This window comes from Aulostomus chinensis, chromosome 12 (genome assembly GCF_037954235.1).
Source record: "Aulostomus chinensis isolate RoL2024-O1b breed Wild chromosome 12, RoL_Achi_v1.0, whole genome shotgun sequence".
NCBI lineage: Eukaryota > Metazoa > Chordata > Actinopteri > Syngnathiformes > Aulostomidae > Aulostomus > Aulostomus chinensis.
In genome coordinates this window covers 10,903,771-10,925,444 of record NC_141331.1, presented here as the reverse complement: position 1 = coordinate 10,925,444, position 21,674 = coordinate 10,903,771, and the positions used below count along the sequence as shown (strand labels likewise).

General features: G+C 41.1%; 2 protein-coding genes across 7 annotated transcripts in view; one reads left to right on the top strand and one right to left on the bottom strand.

The window, feature by feature from the left end:
• The window catches only part of stk39 (serine threonine kinase 39), a 29,394-nt gene extending 22,673 nt beyond the window's left edge, over positions 1 to 6,721 (bottom strand). For 4 of the 5 annotated variants that reach the window (XM_086220083.1, XM_086220085.1, XM_086220087.1 and 1 more), the window contains exons 1-3: positions 3,395 to 3,688; positions 1,778 to 1,890; positions 1,487 to 1,595 (exon numbers count right to left, since the gene is read on the bottom strand). In XM_086220083.1, the coding sequence (XP_086076209.1) occupies positions 1,487 to 1,595; positions 1,778 to 1,890; positions 3,395 to 3,500 (328 nt within the window). In that variant the 5' untranslated portion in view covers positions 3,501 to 3,688. Of the gene's footprint in view, positions 1 to 1,486; positions 1,596 to 1,777; positions 1,891 to 3,394; positions 3,689 to 6,675 lie in introns of those variants that run through there. The other variant, XM_086220084.1, reaches the window with a different exon arrangement.
• cers6 (ceramide synthase 6) lies at positions 5,183 to 21,642 on the top strand. Of its 2 annotated transcripts, XM_086220088.1 has the most exons (11): positions 5,189 to 5,852; positions 6,935 to 7,040; positions 7,287 to 7,417; positions 12,686 to 12,743; positions 14,229 to 14,279; positions 14,414 to 14,506; positions 17,740 to 17,868; positions 18,064 to 18,170; positions 19,172 to 19,328; positions 19,437 to 19,460; positions 20,681 to 21,642. In XM_086220088.1, exons 1-11 carry the CDS (start codon positions 5,683 to 5,685, stop codon positions 20,837 to 20,839), a joined length of 1,185 nt encoding a protein of 394 aa, XP_086076214.1. In that variant the 5' UTR covers positions 5,189 to 5,682; the 3' UTR covers positions 20,840 to 21,642. The 2 variants fall into 2 exon arrangements, with proteins under 2 accessions (XP_086076215.1, XP_086076214.1); XM_086220089.1 differs by lacking the exon at positions 19,437 to 19,460 and having other exon boundaries at positions 5,183 to 5,852.
• The last annotated feature ends 32 nt before the right edge of the window (positions 21,643 to 21,674 follow it).

Here is a 21,674-nt window from a genome sequence, read left to right as displayed (position 1 = left end):
GTTAAAGTTCAGGTGCCACATGTGGCCTCAGCTTTGTTTCATCTAGGACGGGCCCCGCACTCCTAAAGGCCCCCGTTTATATTGTGTCAACTAATGAACCTCTTACACATCGCGTGACGGAAAACCAGGTGAGGGGTCACCAAGAGGAGCTGCCAGAGCAAACTCTTCCCTCCTCGCGGAACCTGTCAAAAACAGTTGTTGACCGTGGCGGCTGGGAGGAGGCTTCTCAGCAGGGTGGAGCAGGCAGAGGTGCTCTTCAGATAGAGACGAGTGAAACCTGAACTAATTTCAGCCTTTTGCCGTGCAGACGGGTCGGCTCGATGTCACCCCGAATACAGGCTCTTTGTGCTCTTATGATCAAATGTGTTCTTGCACACCGCAGGACCCTTTTACCCTCAAATTTGTCTTACAGAGATGAAGTAAAGCCTGGTGGCTAAATGTGTGTTTTCATCAAATGCGCCATTAATAATGATAGTAACAATAGCGCTTCTCATCAGGCAAGACAAATGTTAAAGTGCGTCACAAAGACTATGACCATGATACATTTTTTAAAAAATGAGAAAAAAAAGAAAAGTATCTAAAAGGAAACCATTGTTTTGTCGATAATCTAATACAGGAAATTGCTTTTATGTTGTTACTGATTTAAGGTCAGCTGACACATAACAAAGTGCTATTCAATATAATGTCCTCATGCCTAAGAAAAATAAAAGGTCATTTTCAGTTTCCAATTGTGGGGAGGGAAAAAAGATGCACATCAAGTAGAAACTAATCTTTGCAGGTTCCCTCCCTCTTTTAAATTTTTATGGGTTTGGACCCCACATCTAGAAATGGGCCCCTCTATGCTGACAGGAAATATGGCACTTATGTGTCATCCTCCCCAGAGTCAGACAAGAATGTAGATACCCTTCTCTCCTCTGTGTGAATCAGGAAGCAGAGACCTACAGGGACCAGCTGACTGCTAGTTAGCTTAACACAATGAATGGTTTTGGATGGGAAGTGTTAGCATACCTGCATAACGAATCATCGACAACACTGTTCTCTCAAATGCCTTTACTTACATTAATATAACTAAGGTTGCCCCCGACATTGGCTGTGAATTAACCATTTAAACTCTCGAGATGATCTAAGCGTGGACAAAACTACTTTCCTGTAGCAGTAACTTCAATATACAACACAAAAGCCTTTTTGACAACCAGAAGATCAACTTCTACCACCACCTGAGGATGATTACTTCTGGATTGATCTAGATCCTAAACCTTATTTGACCACTTTTGATGAGGGTGTGCTAACACTTCCCAAAAACTACAATTCATTGTGCTAAGCTAACATCTAACAGTCAGTTGGTCTCATCTCATCTAGAGAAGGGGGGGGGGGGGCAATAATTTGACAGCAGCTATGAGTAATACATAGGTTACTAATAGCAAAACACAGGAAGGACATTTAAAGACATGACATTCACTGAACGTCATGTGCGAGTGAACCTTACCTCCACTCAGGAGCTTCATGACCAACCACAGTTCATCCTTGACGACGAAGGAGGTGTAGTAGGTGACGACGTTGGGATGGTTGCACTGGCTCATTGCTTGGATCTCTTTCTGTCGGGTGAGAAACGCAGCACACAGTCGACTGGCAGAGTGTCTTAATCTATGAGCAGCAGCACTAATAGAGTTTTCACACTTCAACAAGACAATAACAAAGTGGCTCAGAGGGAACGTGGTAGTAGCACACTGGGGACGGCAACACTGAAAAAAAAAAAGCCCATATTTATTTTTCTCACCAATAGTTCATCCATGCTGGTCTGGCATTTTTCCAGGTTAATTCTCTTGATGGCAACGCGTTCCTGTCTGGGGGTGCAGAGGGCCGCCTGCACCACAGCTGTGGCCCCGCTGCCTGGAATCACAGCCATGAAAAATTCGATACACATCACACATCTGGAAGCATTTGTCAGCTTTTCTGTGTCTGTATCTGTCTTTTATGTGTGCCGGCTGAAACCTTTGACGAAAAGGATATGAGTTTTAGTACAAGAAAAGCGTTTAGTTCCGCTATGACAGTTGACTTGTGTAACAGGTTTACGCTGGAGTAGTGAAGTTGTTCACACACAGTGACACACACACACACACACAAAAAATGCATTACTTGCCAAGTGTGGGCTATAGATAAGGAGTGAACACATGAGATCGGACCGGTTACCAGCTGATAATGAGAACAGAGCGTGCATGTGTGTGCGTGTGTGTGGAGGGGGGGGGGCGGCTTTCACCAGCTCATCCCCGTCAGCTGTACTGCTCGCTCTTATCAGTAGCGATATGACCTGTCACCTCATCTACAATGTAAATACCTCAGCCAAAAATATTCAGGCAACTTCTGTTTTCATTTTGAGCTTTTTAAGTGCATTTGAGATTTTGTATTGTTTAATGATGTACTTAATGATATTATAATAACATTCACGAGCACTATAATGCAGGAGAAGATACATCCCACACTGGAAATGCTAAATTATTGGTATCAAATATAAAAGAAACATTTATTATTATTCCATAACTCAGCAAGGAGCCTATCTAAAACTGATGGAGGACGTTAACAGAGCCAACAGTAACAAGAACTTCACTAGTAAACAATGCCCAGCTCCTTCTCTGACACATGGCTATCCTGTGAGCTGGTGCAGGTCAGCTGTGGCTGTTTTAAAGTCAGTTATTAAACTCCAAAATGTTTTGCTTTTTTTTGTTGTTGTTTCATATATTTTTAGATCACTGGATGGGAAAACATTAAAAGAAAGAGCCAGGCACATTTTTAGATATGAGATCCTGCTTTGACTAAATGTCATGGGTCTTTTTTTCTGAATGACTGATTTGAGTTGATCAATGAAAGTAAAATGTGTAACCATTCTTCCTTTTATTAATAGCAAACCAAAAAAAAAAAAATACAGCTCATTTTCCCTAGTGGTACTAAACTTTCTGGAATTATTTTAGAAGCTTGTCTATCATCTGTACTGTTATTATTATTATCGTTATTATTATTATTATTATATTATTATTTTATTCTATCATCATTGGCCGCTTGGGAAGATGTGTCAGGCTGCACCGACACAGCAGGAACTTACTGTGATTGGACTTCAAAACTGGACACGTGCCATAAACTAACATCTCTCCCCGCATTCTGAACAAGTGAAAACAAACTCAGCCACTGGGACATTTTCACCCTCGTACCGGATCTCAGCTGCTTTGTCAGAGTCAAATAAACTGGTAGCGTGTAAAAGTGTCTGGTAACATCCGCACTGCAAAGCTCTGCGGGAGGCTAGAGCACATGAAAAAGCCGGTAGGCCTCCGTGGTCATTATCAGCTGATAACCCTCCGCGGCGTGGTACTATCTAGCCACCGTAACATCTCCCGGTACTAACCGATGACTTCCTGCAGCTCGTAAGACTCCCTGGTAATTGGCCAGCTGGTTGTCAGCGCTGGTTGCGGGTGTTGAGCCGGAGTCGGAGGTTCGCCTTGATCCGCCATGATGATGAGGAGGAGGAGAGGGATGATGCTGCGCTAGTTAGCAGCTCCTCAGGCGGACGGACGGCTGGACGGACAGGCCCAGAGAGCGAGAGGGAGAGAGAGAGGGAGAGAGGGCGAGTCACGGTTTGACCTCACCTCCTCAGAGCGAGTGTCAGCTGGCAGCTGCAGCGGAGCAACTACCGCGAGCGATGAGAGCAACCCGGAAAATAAGGGACAACACAGGCGCGCGCTTGCACGCGCGCACACACACAGATACACACGCGCGCGCGCACACACACTCGCGTGTTGCCAGATCCGTGGGGTTTCCGCTTCTACTGGGCTGCTTTTAATTTAACGCATGAATGTAGCGAGTAATGAAACAATAACACGACCGGACTTTTAAAAGTAAATTCTATTCGATAACGATCGGGTTTGTTCAGTATCTCTTGAAACTATGAAAGATCCCCTCCGCACATGCACTTACTTATATAAAAAATAATTTCAATTAATACTAAGATGCGTGTCTGATATTAAGAAAATTAAAAAAAACATGCATAATCACTAATTCATTTAAAACACCACTTTCTTGTGTCCTTTATTAAACATTCAAGATTACATGAATCTAATAATAATTCTCATTTCTTCTGGACACACGATGTCTTCATTTAAATTCTCGTTTCAAAAATGCCTTATTAACCCCCGATGACTAATTTGAGGCAGGTATCGCGTCGCCAAACGATACAAACACCCACACAGTTAATACGACCAGTGTGCTTCCACCATTTCTAGTATAGAGAGGAAGTACAGGTGCACGTATCTATGCAGTAAACTGAGTCTTATGGCTTCCCTCCGGGGGGCTTTTGGCAAAATTCCACTGTCAAACTCGTCACGTGCATCAATGTACACGAAGCTCGGGAATTCCATAAGAGGAGGAGGAAGAAACGCAATTTTTTTTTTACTTTAAGGGTGACTTAAATTAATGATATTCAAACATATATCTAAATAAAGAGATAAATTAGATAAATTATCAGGTAAAATAGTCCGACAGCTTCCGTATCATAGCGACACGGCGTTAACAAGAAGGCAGAGCAACGGTAAGCATGACCTTCGTACCTTTGGCCAGCAGGTGTCACTATCACATCTTGTTTCTAATCCAGCGCGGTGACCGTTATTGCTCCATCCTAAACCACGCATGAACGTCGAATAACCTACGGTAGCTCACATGGAAGACTTTGCTCATCAGGCTAACATGATAGGCCAATAGACTGATTGGTTGCTAGGTAGGAAATGGCGAAAATATCAAAAATAATATTTTGAGGTTGCAGCTTCTCAAATATCAAGTATATTAATCATTTGAGTATATCTAATTACTAAATCATCTGAACGGTTTCAGAATGTCTAATGTGTTCCAGCTGTAAAAAATGATTCGGAATAACTTCAGAACATAAAATAACAAATCAATTTGCATGTTCAACTTTTTGGTTTTCTCATACACCAGCATGAACCTTACAGTTTCAGTTATTGCAGATCAGGTGAATTAAGACAATAGAACTCCTATTTAACAGAATTTAAATTCATTTCGAGCAGCTAAAACTCAGTCTAACCGTGTGTGTGCATCGTTTATGTGTATGTAATACTTAATGCGACGAAATAAAAACCGTTATAAAGACGTCACTTCTCAGTTTTATTTACAAGGTCAGGTTTATATTTTGATAATGAAAGCCGTCAGTAGATGGCGTGGTTCACTAAGCGTAGAAGAGTCAGGAAAACCTTAGTAATAAGTGTTGCCACACAATTTCCCTTATCGGTGAAGGATCAGTTCAATTGTGGCTGAAACATTACACCGATTGAAACACTTCATTTATATAAACTGCGGATTACTGGATTGTTGTAGACGTGAAAGACGTGTGAGTCCAAAGCAGTGAGATCCCCTCTTCATCGGCAACTAAAGGACAGCAGAGTGACCACATCTTGGTGTGTCGGCACCACGCACACCAGGCTATTGCATGACATTTCAATGCACCAATCACTTGCGGAGAAGCTGATTGAGTCTACTTCCCGAAGCTGGAGCAGCTGAGGGGAACCGTCAGCAGCGGCGCGGATATCTCATCATCAGCCGAGTGTGCACGCTCACATCGCCGGTGGGACACCTCCGACATACAGCGGGACCCTGATCTCGGTCACAGGCTGCAGCAGCACGGAGATGGCTGGTATTTTGGCGTGGTTTTGGAACGAGAGATTCTGGCTGCCCCATAATGTAACCTGGGCTGACTTAAAAAACACAGATGAGGCAACGTTCCCGCAAGCCGAGGATCTCTATCTGGCGTGTCCTTTAGTGTTCTGCATCTTTATGATACGGCTGGTTTTTGAAAGGTGGGTTTCATAAGAACATGCTATAGTCCGAGTGTGCGTGTTTGCTGCGTGGATGAGATATTCTGGTGAATGATGCTGCACACGCGTTGGACAAGCTGGTACCCAAACAATGGCATCTCGTCTGGTTAGCCCACAAATCACCGGCGCTGATCATCCTTCCTGCAGGCCTCCAGCGGGACGCGCATTGGATGCATTTGTCAGTAGCGCACACAGTGCTACCACAGCGGTGCCCTACCTGCCCCATCCGGTTCCTGTTCTCTCCGGACAAAATTTCACTTTAATTCGAAGATTCTGGTTATTTTAGCTTTTTTGATGTCGCATCATCTTTATCTGTGGCTGTTGTTGTAGCGTCACTCCTCTCGCAGTAAGACACGGTGGTCACAGCGAGGCTGCTCATGCAAATGTGGCTCTCACATTTCCCCCATGAAACCCTTCACCTGCAGTTGCAGTTTTATTCAGTTACGATCACTTTTGCAAATGCAGCATGTGAATTAAAGTGTTATCTAACCTGCTCCGATTCTTCATGTTGAACTTTTGGCCACAAATGCTCTTCGTGGTCTTAATCTCTGGAAGATCATTAGTGCTCTAAACATTTGCACATCCAGGGACAATAACAGAAGGTTGGGGGGGGGGGGGGGTTAAGCAAAAAAAAAAAATAGGTGTGATGTTTTTTTGTAATAGTTTTTTCCTGTGGATACTTGTTACTTAACACCTAAAAAGAGTTGAAAATGCGAAAATCCAGCTAACTGGATTAAAAATAAAGTCCCTAAATAGAGGCAATCATTTCCAAGTCTTATGGCTGCTGAGTGATAATTTATCTTACCTGGATATGCCAGTGTTCCAGCCAGCAGGGTCTTCTGCAGGTCATGCTAACAAAAAAAGAAGGTGATATTTTGCTTTAGAATAAGAGAAGAAATGGAAACAGCAACAATGTGTTTAATTTGGTGTTTTTTAATCCATCAGCATGGCTAATTGTTACCCAGCTAAAAAAAACCAACCAAACAAACCCTGGAAGCATATCTTACCTTCCTGTTTCGGACTCCTCTCTGACTTGGACTGGTCTTATAATATTTAACCTGCAGGTTTATTGCGAGACCATGCGCCATGGGCCTGAAAATCCAAGCCAACGGACCACAAAAAGCACAACCCAATGCCATCTTGGAGAAGGTTTTCACCGCCATCACGAAGGTATTACCTCCGCCCAGGATGTTTTCTGAGCTGTTTGTCTGTTAGCAGGATTGCGCTAAAAAAAACTACCAGGCAGATTTTAACCAAACTTGGAGAGCTGTCATGTGGGCTGAGGTAGAACCCATGCAATTTTTTGGGAAGAACTGGGAAAAATTGAACTGTTTTTGTTTTTTTAATTTAGGTTTTGCTGAGGTCTTTTTTAAACCCATATCCAATATTTGTTGTGTTCACCTCGTGTCTCTCCAGCACCCTGATGAAAAGAGGCTGGAGGGCTTGTCCAAGCAGCTAGACTGGGATGTTCGGACCATCCAGCGTTGGTTCCGGCAGCGGCGCAACCAAGAGAAACCCAGCACTCTCGCCCGATTCTGTGAAAGCATGTAAGGCAATATTAGTGCATCTATACCCATCTGTAGCACAACCATCGAGCAGACGTTGGGTGTGTTAGTTTGAGATCAATGCTGCGTGGAAGTAAAGTATAGCATCTAAAACCTTCTTCACTTTTGTTAATGGTGGCAGCAATGCAGCAATGCAAGTGATAGGTTTGGGATGTAATCAATCATTTTCAACAGTGAGAAAGTAAAGAAGTAATGGCAGTGACTAACCCTCTGAGCCTTAAAAGGTTACTTTTCCATCTTAACTGTACAAAGTGCTTTACGATGCTGCCTCCTTCGCTCCTGGAGGGTGGAGGCTGCCATGCGAGGTGACATCCTGCTCATTAGGAGTAAATTCAGTGTCCTGCTCAAGGACATTTAGTTACAGTCGATGGAGAAGCTGGGCATCGAACCAGCTGCTTTCTGATTAGACGGCCACTTTTCCTCCTGAACCACGACCCTGTTCGGTGGTGCCTTCGAATTGATTTGTCTGACTTTAAAATACTCAATATCTGAACCAGATTTGCTTGAAATTGCAACATAGATAATCAAATTAACTGCCAATCAATCCTTTGTTAACTGATTAATCAACAAAACTTTTCAGCTCCGGAGAATCAGACCTGCCCCTGCGGTTCAGTTACAGAATATTACATGGAGTATTAAGATGGCAACATGAACGCCGGCTCGTCTGTGGGATAATAGTCAATTGTGTCCCAGTGCGAGCCAACAAACCCACTCAGGCTGTAACAGAGAACTGGCTAATCTGCCATCAGGGAGATTGTAGTTACTTAGCAGTGTGATGTTAAAGGCCAACAAGCGAGTGTGGCTGTCAGAGCAGAGTCATGTCTGACACCAGTAGAGCCAATCTGGCAGTTTGAGACAGTTTGAGTCCTCTGATGTGCCCGAGGCTGCTGTTCATTCATTGTTTGTAGGTCGGACATCAGAGAGGAAAAAGAGAAATCGCTTTATTTAAAAAGGGGGGGGGGGGGGATTTGTGCTTTGCTGGAGTACGTGTGGAGTTTCAGAACATGCTTAGCTGACATTCACTCTGTGTAAGCAACAGGAAGCTGTCATCCTCACGCAGAGTAATTCACTGCAGATGACTTTGGGCTCTGCAACACTAGTTTTGGCCACTCTGTCTCTCTGTCTCTCTCTCTCAGTTGCTTACGGTGCAGTTCTGGCCAGCTCCAGTCCTTCCAGCACAGATTTGGTTCTAATTAAGCACTCATGAACAGCTGTTGCCGACTGATAGCATTCTTTGTCTTCTCAGTTGTCAGGATGGAGGATCTCTTTTCATTATCCAAACAGTATGTAGCGGACACATGTGGTCTAGAAATAATGAAGAGCAACTTTTCACTGCTGCCTCTTGTTTTTTTTACCTTGTGGGGTTTTTTTTTGTCTGCGCTGTGTCTTTGTTTGTATGTCAGCAGGATTTCAGAAAAACTCTTTGGCTGATTGATTAAAAAAAGAAAGCAGTTGGAAAAGTTAGGAAAGAAGCCGTTCAATTTTGAGACGGATCAGTTTAAAGAAAAAAGTGAAAAACAGCATTTTTTTCCATGGAATTTGGATTCAGTTCTAGTAGCAAAAACTGTTTGCCAGAACCAAACAGTAATTGCGCTAACGTTCCAGATTAATGGCAGTCGAAGTTGAGCAGTTGTTGCAGTCCATAGATGAATGAGAACGCCCCTCCTCATGTGAAACCTTCGGGGATGGGCGGAGGCAGGAGCGTGCCCATCTTATCTTCCCTCTTCGTGCACTACAAAGATATTATCATAAGCAAAATGATGCAATTCAGCTTTTTAAAGATGTAAACTCAAGGTATTTCTGTGAGTACAGACTATTTTTATCCTGTGTTGGCTTCTGTGGATAGGAGTTGAAACATTTCAATGATAATGTGAGTTGTGATCGTCGTATTTAACATTTTAATCAGTTAACTGAAGCTTTTAATTACATCTGTGACTGGAATTTCGCCATTAACTTTCGACATTAATGCTTAATGATGATTATATTCCACCCAGTTTTTAGAGGAACAAACATGGTAACGTTTTTTATTTTAGGATATCCCCCCCTCCCTTTTTTTATTGGGATGTTGCAAAACTGCAATCTCAACATGGAGTATTTAAACTACCTGTTAGGGCAGAGTAATATATAGCTACTTTGGCGAAATTGAATTGTAAAAAAAACTGGAACCATTCAATACACAACAGTTACAGTTTTCACATGTGAACTGTTATTTTTTTGGCTTCCCGTGAGATGGTCACATCAGTTAATCAATTAAATATTTAATCACTTACTCTTGATGGTACGATACACACCAACAATATCAGCTTCATTTCTGGTCTTCTTCTAACCCAGACGAACAGTAGAGGTGGGATCAGCCAACACACCTCCACCTGCTGCACGACTTATTTGTGCTCGGCAGATACTACAGGACAGCTGAGAGATGGTCCGTTGACAGTAGGTGTGCACAGACAGGATTGCTGCAGGTTTCATTAAAATAACTGACTAATAACAAGCCTTTTTAATTTGGGTAATTTTTAAATCAAGCTTTGTAATCAAGCCAAATTAGACAAACGGGGAAAGGTAGAAGGAGCAGTCATTACTGCCTGAAGAGAAACGGAGGTGTAACAGCAGATAGAATCCATCCCGACTGAATTCTGATCAACAGTTAAGCTGCGTGACGAACTGTTGAACCGTAATAAGACAAACAAAATTAGGTAGCTGGTGAAGGCGTGCAGAAGTTAAATGATCCGGCCTGACATGTTTGTGTCAAAGCTGAGCGTTACATTGAGAGAAAGAAACACCTGCTTCTTTTCTGATTATTTCATCAAATCATCGCCCCCGCACTAAATGATACCAGCCAATCTTCTCACGAAACATTTGGCTTGACAGAGATCATCTGTTTCATTTTAAAACCCTCAGTCTCATCAGATATCATCAATAATTCACTCGTATCTAATCAAGCAAACATGAAGGTGGATGGTTTCCTTTCTATCGCACCAGGTTACATGAAGCAGCACTTACTGTACCATATAAACCACACTTTGTAAATCATTTTCCTGTTAGCCACACTTACATCCCAAGATAAATTAATTTAGAGTGTGATTGCGGGTTCCCATCGTGTGTGTGTGTGTGTGTGTGTGTGTGTGTGTGTGTGTGTGTGTGTGTGTGTGTGTGTGTGTGTGTGTCTGTCCAACAAATAAACAGTGGCTAGATTATTAAATGCCTAACATTTTAACTTTTCCCACCACAGTCAGTCACTATCATCTACGCCGTAACTCCTAATGACAAAAGGCGTCTTCGTCCGACTTCAGACAAACGTGTATTCACGGGAAACAGTTGTGACTCATTGTGATTGTACATATATAGCAGCAATTCAACAGCACTTGAAAAAGACTCATGCAGGCTTGATGAAGCAGTTGCCATGCAACAGTCTTGAATGTGTGCCAGGTAGACTTGTCCAGTTAATTTGGTTGTACAATACTGTTGATCCGGCACAAAAAGCGGTTAATGTGAGCCCCCTCAAGCTTCGTGTTAACATGGTGATCATTTCTCTTGCACAGTACACACACTCTCCTTTAAGTCTTTCCACGTACTTGCTCAAGGACACTTTAACACAGACAAGAGGAGTCAGGCATCCCAACAACCAGAGATTTACCTAGTAACAGAATATCTGGATTATTTTTATACACATACAATAGCAGATGCACTTGCACTGACGGCTGTTCCAGATATTTGTGGATATTGTTGATATCTGCCATCAGAAGTCATTTTCCTCGGAGGTCAGATGGATCAAACGAGCAGCACAACTGTTTTCCTACTATACTGTATTCATCTCACATGACAAGCTTCGTAACATCTGTCACAACCACAGAAGTCATCAAAAACTGGCTTCCTTTTGTTCCTCTCATGTGTTTCACTTGATGGAGCTGACTCACCGTCAGCAAAGGTGCCTATAATATTATACAGGGCAGGCGTACCCAGAGTGATGGAGGGGGTCACTGTATGATTTCTGTAAAATATTAACAATAAAAAGGCTGGAGTTGTCTCTTAACATTGAATGAGTGCTATACTATAAAAATAGCAGTTGAATTTAACATCAGTGTCAATGGGGATGTGTACATATTGGCGTGTGTGTGTGTGTGTGTGTGTGTGTGTGTGTGTGTGTGTGTGTGTGTGTGTGTGTGTGTGTGTGTGTGTGTGTGCGTGTGGCAGTCACCTCCAGGAATGGGGTGGGGGCTGGGGGGGTTGTCAGTCATCTGTGGCACTTTTATTTTGAGGGAAAAGTTTGGGAACTTCTTATATAGTGGCAGCATGTGCAATTGGGAACAAAAGCCTTATTCCAATCAATCAAACACTGATTTTTAAGGTTTTTTTTGTTTTGTAACTTTGTGTCGTCTCACTTTTAGTCACAAAATGGGAGATTATACTCAGTCTCTACTATGAAGAAAGCATTTAGCCACTATTCATTGTGGGGACTTAGTGGGGGAGGGAGGGTTGATCTAAATGGTGACATTTAGACTGAAGCCCTGTTTTAAGTGTGAAATCTAGCTAGATCAAAAGAAATGCCCCCACAGCTCCGAAACACTCAGCAGGAGGTCAATTTGCTGTTGTTCCCGGTAGAAAGATGCATGTTTTGTTTCTTTTTTTCCTGATGCAACTCTCCTGGAGAGCTGTGTCAAAAAGCAGGGCAAGGCTTTCATTTAACTCGATATGTGAGAGTCAGCTGAAGCGGTTTCTTCTCTCCTGGAAGCTCTGACCTCATGATCACTTTTCCCTGTCATTGTGTAGCTGTGGTTATTGTGCATAAATGTGCAGGCTGCGTTTGGAACTGGGCAGTGTGAGTTATCTTTGCTATGACTCACCATGAATTGCAGACTTTAATCATTTCATGTCTGCTCACGAGCTTCACAGTCATAGAACGTTCCACTGTGTGTTGCACCGAGAAACCAAACTATAAGCAGTATAGAGAGTACGTTATATAAATGTACCCACCCTCTGGTCATGTTTACATCTGAGAGTCAATTTAATGACGTCCAGATGAAATGTATCTTCTAATTGGTCTTAGTGGATGAACACCGTGTTTCTCTCTCTAATCTTCTAATTCCTTTGTGCCCTGTGAATATGAAATAATTGCTTATAAAGCTTAAGGTCTGTTCTGGAAATGGCCCTGAACTTTTGGAAAAATTTAGTTCAGGGTAATGAATATTGATTCATTTTGCAACTTATATTTCTGATGTTACACTGATCATGTTTTTCCTTCATTTCTTGCAGGTGGAGATTCACATTCTATCTCTACATATTTACCTACGGAGTGCGTTTCCTCAAAAAGGTAATTTTTGCTCACAACCTTTTCAAGTTTCAAGTACAGAACCCAAGAGATGTGGCTGTTAAATTCTGCATATTGCAATAATTAGAGAGAAGATATTTCCTATACTACACAAACTACAGTTCAAATGGTGTGCTAAAATATATGTTTTTCAAAAACGTTACATCAATTTTGCCTTAATGCTGCCATCTTTTATACTGTAAGTGACATCAAGCTGGAGAAAGCTGGAGTTTCCATCTACATTTCTGAGTGAAACACCATTCAGTTCATTTTTCCCAACTCTGGGCTTGTTTTTTCCCCGACATCCAAACTGTCTTGAACGCAGCATAAACCACATCAAAGGGCTATGAAAATGATGCGGTAACTGAATAATGAAAAAAATGTTTCAACATTTTCACAAATGAAATTTGCATATTATCAATAAAGGATCCTTCACAATAGAGTGGGCGCTGTTTTCAAAGGTTGAATTTTTTTTTTTTATTGTCACGTGGAAAACGTGTCTCAGTAGTTCCTCTAATAGCGCTACAAAATGATCAACTGCAACAGTTACCACAATGATTTAAAGGTGCCATTTGTAGGAATCTGAGCAAGCTAGCATGTGTCCATCCTGTCTTGTGAGACAACTTCATACCCAAAGAAAGTACACTGAGCGTGAGGGATCAGTGACCCAGTGGGTGATTGGAACATACATCATTAATTGAGAGCTTCATCCTCGAGCTTATGCTAAGGAAGTTAGCATTTCTATGCAGCATACTGCTCCCAACTGGTTTGGACTGTTGAATAGCACTTGTTTAGATCACGTGTCCAGACAGAGAAAAGAAAGCATCCTAATGTGGTGATAAAATGGACCAAGGCACAGCTAGTAAAGCTCCAGAACAACATCGCATCAGGCAGTCAAGCTAGCATTATTTTGGAATAGTCTGACTTTCTACAACCTGCTGCTCTTGACATTTATTGTGTTTTCTTTTTTGTGTTGGCAGCTAGGAGAGAAGGTGGGCATAACAAAAAAAGGGCATTTTGCCAGAATATAAAATCCAAGCTTCAAAACAGCTTCAAACTTGGAATCGCACTTCCTTTGATTCCACATGAACCACTCGCACAACATAAAACAGACTGATTAAAGGTATTCCAAAAAGTGAAGGACATACAAATGTGGAAAGATTCAATTCTTTATCACACAAAATAAGGAAAAGCATAAGAAGTATATGTGAATTAATCACTATTAACCATACAGCACATCATGGAGCTTCTTTTTAGAATGCAGAAGTTTAAGGAAATTACACATTTTTAATTCTCACACCAAATTCCTTATTGGATCTTAAATAAATGCACATGTGAATGGCATAATGCTGTATTGGTGTTGCGGTCGATGGCTCCTTCCAAAATAAATTATATTATAGGTGTCTTTTAATCTCAGTTAAAGTTACATGCTACATTTGAAATAGTTTATCTTTCAAAATTTTGCATAACAGCTTTCATTTTCTCTAGACTCCATGGCTGTGGAACACAAAAGAGTGCTGGTACAACTATCCTTACCAGGTAGGAGTTTCTGTATTGTAATAATTACATCTCTTACTGTTATGTTTTACTTCTCATAGCCAGATGACTGATATTTACAAAATTCTTCCGTCTTCTTTATTTATTTAACTTTGTTGCTTTGTGTGTTCATGCAGCCACTCACTGTGGACATCCATTATTACTATATACTGGAGCTGTCTTTCTACCTGTCCTTACTCTTTTCCCAATTCACAGACATCAGGAGGAAGGTAAGAATGGCAGCGAGTCTCACGAATCACGCATCTCGATTAGCACGGATCATTGAATGTTTATTAAAAGGAACACTGAAGAGGTGCTAGCAGGTTCTGCGAGGAATTTTATTTGCTGCCAGACGTCACAGTGACTGTAGATTTTTGATGTCACAGTGACTGTAGATTTTTGCTTTCATCAAACGAATCTGTAATCCCCTCAGCAAATAACTGCGTTTATGATGGAGTCACATTGTTCTCTGCCATCATGTTGAACTTTTGAGGAACAGATAAAGTGATAAAAGAGATTGGACTGATGGAATTGTCTACCTGCGACGGTGTCCTGCACACAGTAGTATTAGAATAACGATAAAAGACAAGGGTTTATCCCAAAAGGCTAATTTAGGCAGAACAAAAGCTCCATATTTCCTGACCAACAGTCACAAACTTAGATAGATTTGTCATGCTAGAAACACATTACAGTAGCTCTAATCCTACTTCAAGGTTCGCCATTTCTTCTCCTCATCGACCATGACCAAAATAGTCATATTGCTGTCCTATACTGGTGGAAGTCCCGTCGGAGAACTTAATGCCGTAATGTCTGGGTCTGTAACATCACCTGGAGGCAGTTAAAATGATGAAACTGATGTGAAAAGCAATTCGCTGTGAGCAGCAGTGGAGGCCATGAACAGTGAGTTTCACAGCAGCAGTTTTCAGGAACTGCACATCGGTGACTACTGCTGCTTCCAACTTAGATTTTTGCTCTAATACAACTGCAAAACAGGGATCAAAATAATGGAGTAATGACGACATCACGAAGACAACTTTTAGCGAGTATGAATTGTTGCTCTGTCACATCTTTCTTCAAGACAAAAAGTAAACTTCTTTTGAAATGCTTGTTGTTCAAATGGAATTCTCAACACCTACGGTTATGGTAGCCAGACTGAGTTTGACATGGCATAACTTTTAACTTTTGTTTTAATAAACTACAATATTGTCCCAGCCTAAACACAAACAGGACCTTGGTGTGAAAATTCTTTTCTTAGGAATTCGCATGAATTGTGGATCATTTATATCCTTGGTGAATTCGAGCAGGTAGATCTAGCTTGGATCTACTACAGCCTCAGGGGTGATCTTGAGTTCTTCTTCTTGATGCTAATACTTACTAGCACACAATAACCCACTAATCCCACTCCTGTAAATATGTTTTGATATGTGTATAAAACCTTCTCCACCGAGATGCTGTAGGAGTCATTAAGATTCAGAACTTGCCAGTTAGGTCTAAAAGGTCCCGCTTGGTTGGTGATTGTACAAAGTGAATTTCAGTTCTTACAATCAACCTTCTCAATGGGCATTAGCCAACTTCAACCCGCTTCCATCTTCTTTTTGTTGATCATAATAATGGCTTCCCATTTGGTTCATTAAGTATCAATTTGCATGCCTTCCAGCCATGATCCTGTCCAGATTCCATCGCCAACTCCCTAACCACAATACGCCTCACTCCTCACAGCCACCCCATGACGCCACACTGTGTATGCCCTCACTCTGTCATGTCTTTGTTGACTGTTGGCATGTTGTGTTTTTGTTTCTCCTTTCAGTTTTTTCATGCACAGCACCACACTGAGGAGGTCCTCTGCATCCCCTGCCAATTCCAGTATGTTCTTCCCGCACACTTTCGCCTTGCTTTCATTATGTGTCTTGCATCATTACTCTCCCTTCTCATCTTCCCTGTCATACTCTGTCTCTCTGTGTGTGTCTTTCTCTCTCTCCATGTTGGACTGGTTCTGGTTGCTTTGACCTGAGACGTTTCTGTAGCTAAAGGCTATGCTAGATGTCACTTGTCTGCATCCTTTGACTCCTGTTCAAGGCTTTTTCCAAACCTAATGGCTCATACCAAGACAGGACCGAAACTCAAACGACCTATTTATATGAAAGATATAGTTCAAACAGTGAGCTGATTCAAAAGAAAATCTTAATTGGAATATTTTTTTATTGCGCCATGTTGTACTAATATTCTATCATAATCAACAGCTATAGATTCTCTATCCTACAGCATTACACTTCTGACAAATTACAAATTTTGATGTGTAAAAAAAGAGCTCCAACTTAAACCATTTCAACATTAAACTAGAAGGAACTTGGAAAGCACATACCTCTGCCAAGGTGAACTCAGCCAAACCCAAAGTTAAAAAAAATAAAAGTAAAAGCCATTCCTGGCCCCAGAATGCAATGAGTTCTTCTTTGGCCAATGCTGCTCTCCTCCACCAAGTATGGTAAAAATCAGCCTCAGGGTTTGTTTTGTAATCCAGCTGACAGACAGCCACAAGATGATTACCTCCTTAACTACAGGGCAACTACAGGGCAACTAGAGGGCATACCTCCAACAAAGGTGATACGATGTCATCAGATCGAGATCTGGTTCTGGAACGATTTCAAAGTTCTGTTTACTGGCCAAATTTTGCATCAGTGTAATGTGAGCTGTCAGCAACTGAATTTTAGCATTACTTCAGGTCCAGATCAAACATTATGGCATTGAGATCAATCAAATGGGAAGGGCTACGTTTCTGTCTGTCTCAGTCTTGTTGACAAAATTAGTTGTTATATCAAATCATGATACAGTATTGCGGTACTCTGCTAATTCTCAAATGAACAGGGTTGAATGTGCCAAGGTTTGATGCTGCTGCTGCTCAGCAAAAGTATACAATTCCACTTTAAGTCCATTTTATCCTTTTACCCTGGTAGCATTTCACAAACAGTGAGTAGTAGATTATTTTTAAATTGCTGCTTTTACTTGAGTAACTTCCACATGACAGCAATCAGATGAGTTTACCCAACCCACTCGTTCAGTAGACGCACACCTAGCCTGAGCCATGTCTCGTTATCACTCGTGTGTGTATATATATATATATATATATATATATATATATATATATATATATATATATATATATATATATATATATATATTTTCTAAAGCTGTCTCAATGAAAGGGACGAATGATGGAACAGATTTAGATTGATAGGCTTGAATTGCAGTTTGCGCAGATCTCGTACTGTGTTACAAATGAAATATGCACCGTAGTCAGCAGTCATGAATAAAACACATCAAATATTTGAATGCAAACACACATATCTGTTGTTCTGCAGGAGATACTGTGTGCCACCTCATCACATTCTGTAATATAAGTCTAATTACTTGTGTTTGTGTGTGTGTGTGTGTGTGTGTGTGTGTGTGTGTGTGTGTGTGTTTCCAGGATTTCCTGATCATGTTCCTACATCATGTGGCAACAATTTCCCTCATTATCTTTTCTTATGTGAACAACATGGCACGAGTGGGAACTCTGATCATGTGTCTCCATGACGCAGCTGACGTGCTGATAGAGGTGAGCGGGGGGGATTAAATGATGTCCAAAATGATAATTTCTGGTTTAAATGTCAGAGTGTAACATACATACATTGAGAGATTTTCAATTCTTTCATTATCAGAAATGAATCAATTGACTAATTATTGATGTGTGTGTGTGTGTGTGTGTGTGTGTGTGTGTGTGTGTGTGTGTGTGTGTGCACATGTGTCACAGGCTGCAAAGATGGCCAACTATGCCAAATGTCAGATACTGTGTAACCTCCTGTTTGCAATGTTTGCAATTCTCTTCATAAGTTCCAGGCTGGGAGTTTACCCTGTGTGGTAAGTGTCAATTTCCTGTGTACCATAGTTAGCATTCCTGGGATGACGAACCTCACTGAAGTCGTTTTACTTAAAGGCCTGATGATGCCTGAGTTTTTCAGCACATTTTTGGTTTTTGGCACCGTCTGTATGTCAAAGCCATGAAGATTTCTGCTCTCCACAACAATCTGCAGTTAAGACACATCTCTGTGAATTTCGTTGCTAAGTAATAGTTACTATGGATACAGCCGCTTTAACCTCTCATAGAAAACCAAACAAATCCAGGAATGAAAAGCAGATCATTGTGGCTATCGCTGGAGTGTCCAGAGATTTCACTGATCATTATTCATTGGAATATAATTTAATGTTTCAAGCTGTGGCCGATCCATCCAAAACCAGATAATAGAGGTGGTTAAAAGATTTTGTTGTATTTGTTGTGGGCTTGTTTTACACAGACTTCAGACATCTAATTAGATGGTGAATGCCAGCTATAAAAGGCCATAAAGGTACCACAAATCAATTGTAATCATTGAACGTGTTTATGTCTTTCAAGGTGATTTTGTTTCAGCCAGCTTTTGTCTTGAATACAATCCCTCCTTGGCCAGCACAGAAGTGTTACTTTAGGCTTCTAAACTGGAGTGTCTGAGTTGTCAATCATTGTCTTTGGAAGATAAACTACAGAGGGTTAGTTTGTGGAACCTTTTACACCAGACTTTACCCAGCACACTTCTCTTCCTTTGTGTCCACGCTGTAATATGATGATGGAACTCTATGAGCTGTTGCCATGGCGTCAGTATCTGGAGGATGATTCACAGAGTCATTTGCAAGAACTGGCTGAAGGATAAATTTAACACAGATCCTTGAAGTTTGGTGTGCCATGTGAAGCCAAGTGATACATTACTTTTCTACATCACTAGCCGTTTTTAATTACATTAGGATTTATTACCACATAAACAAAAAAAATGTCATTTCGAACTTGAAAATCTGTTGGTAAGTTAATTAACTCCTTCCCTCTGTGGTAGGATTTTAAATACCACCTTGTTCGAGAGTTGGGAGATCGTCGGACCCTACCCGTCCTGGTGGGTCTTCAATCTGCTTCTGGTCTTGCTGCAGCTACTTCACACCTTCTGGTCCTACCTCATAGTGAAGACAGCTTGCCAAGCTATCTCTAAAGGAAAGGTAATAGTTTTGTGTCTTTCCTTCCCTTCACACCCATCCCCCACTCCAAATACTGTGTAGTGTTGACTTCTGCTTTTCTATTGTCTCTACTAACCTGCAACCCTCGAGGTGGGAAAATGGAATCCTTTACATGTAAGTAGCCGCACATGGAAAGGGCTGGATTACAAGGGATTTTGATAGCATGTTTATAGCTGGCATGTTATCATTTACATACATCAGAGTCCGTGACTCAGCCTGAATTGCATCGCTGGTGCTTTTTTTTTTTAGACATGTCATTCTAGCTGAATAGCTTAACAACTTTAAAAAACAGTCGTCTTGGCAACATGCACTGTATGTTGGAGGGCGGGTCCAGCCAAATTCACGGATTCACAAAGAATCTTACAGTCCGAGGACACACGGAGGACTTTTCAAGGCCCCTCTAGTGGCTGCTAACCTGACGACAGACGTTGGTTAATCCCTGAGATTTATGGCGGCAACTGTTACATGGAGTTCCATGGAATATAGTAGAGCTATCTGTGTAGCCTAGAATATCAATTTTAATGTCAGTAATCAACTGTTCTTGAAAATCTACTGGTTTCCGACCACATACCTACAAAACAGATCACAATCCCATCAGCCCCAGTTGTGTTCTGTGTTGGTAATTATCATATTTGTTCAGCTAAGCTGCTAAACTGTGTGTAGTCAAAGTCCAAACATGGCTGTCCTTGGGAAACACCCCTCAGCTGGACAGAAGGAAGACTTGAGGAATAAAATGTACTTCAACATGATTGCCATTAGGAAGTTAAAACAAAAAAACAGAAATTGGTGTAAAACTAAAGAGCATCTGTGTAAAAGAAAAAGCAGTTGGACTGGCCAATGGCTCTCACTGCTGTTCTGACACATGAAAGTTGTTCCTTGCTTGTGATATTAGCACTTTCAATTAAAATGTTCTACACCAATTAACTAGATGTAAATGTAACCTTAGAGGCAAAACCTGAGAGTAAACAACGTTTCTCCTGTTGATCATATTAAAACAATATTTCAAATTAACTTTATTAAACTTTTATCAGACAAAAAGAAGCCAAATATTCTCTGGTCCCAACTCCTTTAATGTGTATCACTGTGTGTGTGTGTGTATATATATATATATATATTTTTTTTTTTAACTTGGGCTCTGGGAAACCACTCAGGGCATTTTTCATAATTTTCTGACCTTCACAGGTTGTTGTTTGGGTTTTGTTTTTGACAGAATAGCTCCTAATTTCAAATGGAAACGTTGGTCATCATTCATGGCTGCAACAAAAATTACACAGATAAAATAAAAAGAAGCCATTAAAGACAACCTTTTATTTGTAACCTTTCACTTTGTACAGGTGTCTAAGGACGACCGCAGCGACATCGAGTCCAGCTCGGATGAGGATGAAAGTCCTCCGCCTAATCAGAAGAACCACAGCAGCACCACCAACGGTACCAACAAAACTCACGGTACCAATGGCTACCTGACAGGAGCCCCTTATCCTGACGAACACTGACTTAACTGATATCAGCTTTGGAGCTACAAACCATCCATCAATGTGTGTGTGTGTGTGTGTGTGTGTGTGTGTGTGTGTGTGAGAGAGAGAGAGAGTGTGTATTTGAGTGGAGACATGAGCATCGCTTTTTCTGGCACTGGAAGTTCGTTGATGGGTTGATGTGAATGCACTTCTGTTGTGGGTTTGATTCTTTACTAATTTCTCTCATTTACATATTTTCATCAACCTGCAGTCAAATATGGAAGCACTCCTCTATCAGTACAACCTCTCTGTTTAACCAACCAATGAAAGGATTCCACTTTATGATGTTAGCATGCTACTTTAATACACAGTGGTCCGGCACTCTGGGGGTGAGTTTCTTCTTCTGTTTGTGTCTTTCTGTTATTTATTTCATTATGAATAAGTTTGCAGATTGCAGTGGGACATCTGCTCTACTTCGATGTCAGTATTAATGATCTTGAACAATAGCTATTTTCACATCACACATCATCACAACATGTATTCTACAGATCTGGGTTTACGTTTAATGCTACACCCCCAAAGATACGCCAAAAACGATGAATGAGTTTGTCTTCACTCACAAATGAATTGTAAAGTGTGAAGTTTACTCACGTTTCTCTACTCAAACTGTATATGAGATGTGAATAACAGTATTATGTGTGTGCATCAGATATGACAAGATACTGTATTCCCTATGGATGCATTTTATTAAGTAGTCAGACACATTTCTGGTAAGAATTTCATCAAAGGCCATTTGCCTTCTTACAAGGCAGTCATGAGTTGTTTGAATTATTCAATCAATAAAAAACATGGAGATTGCAAATATGTTTGGGTT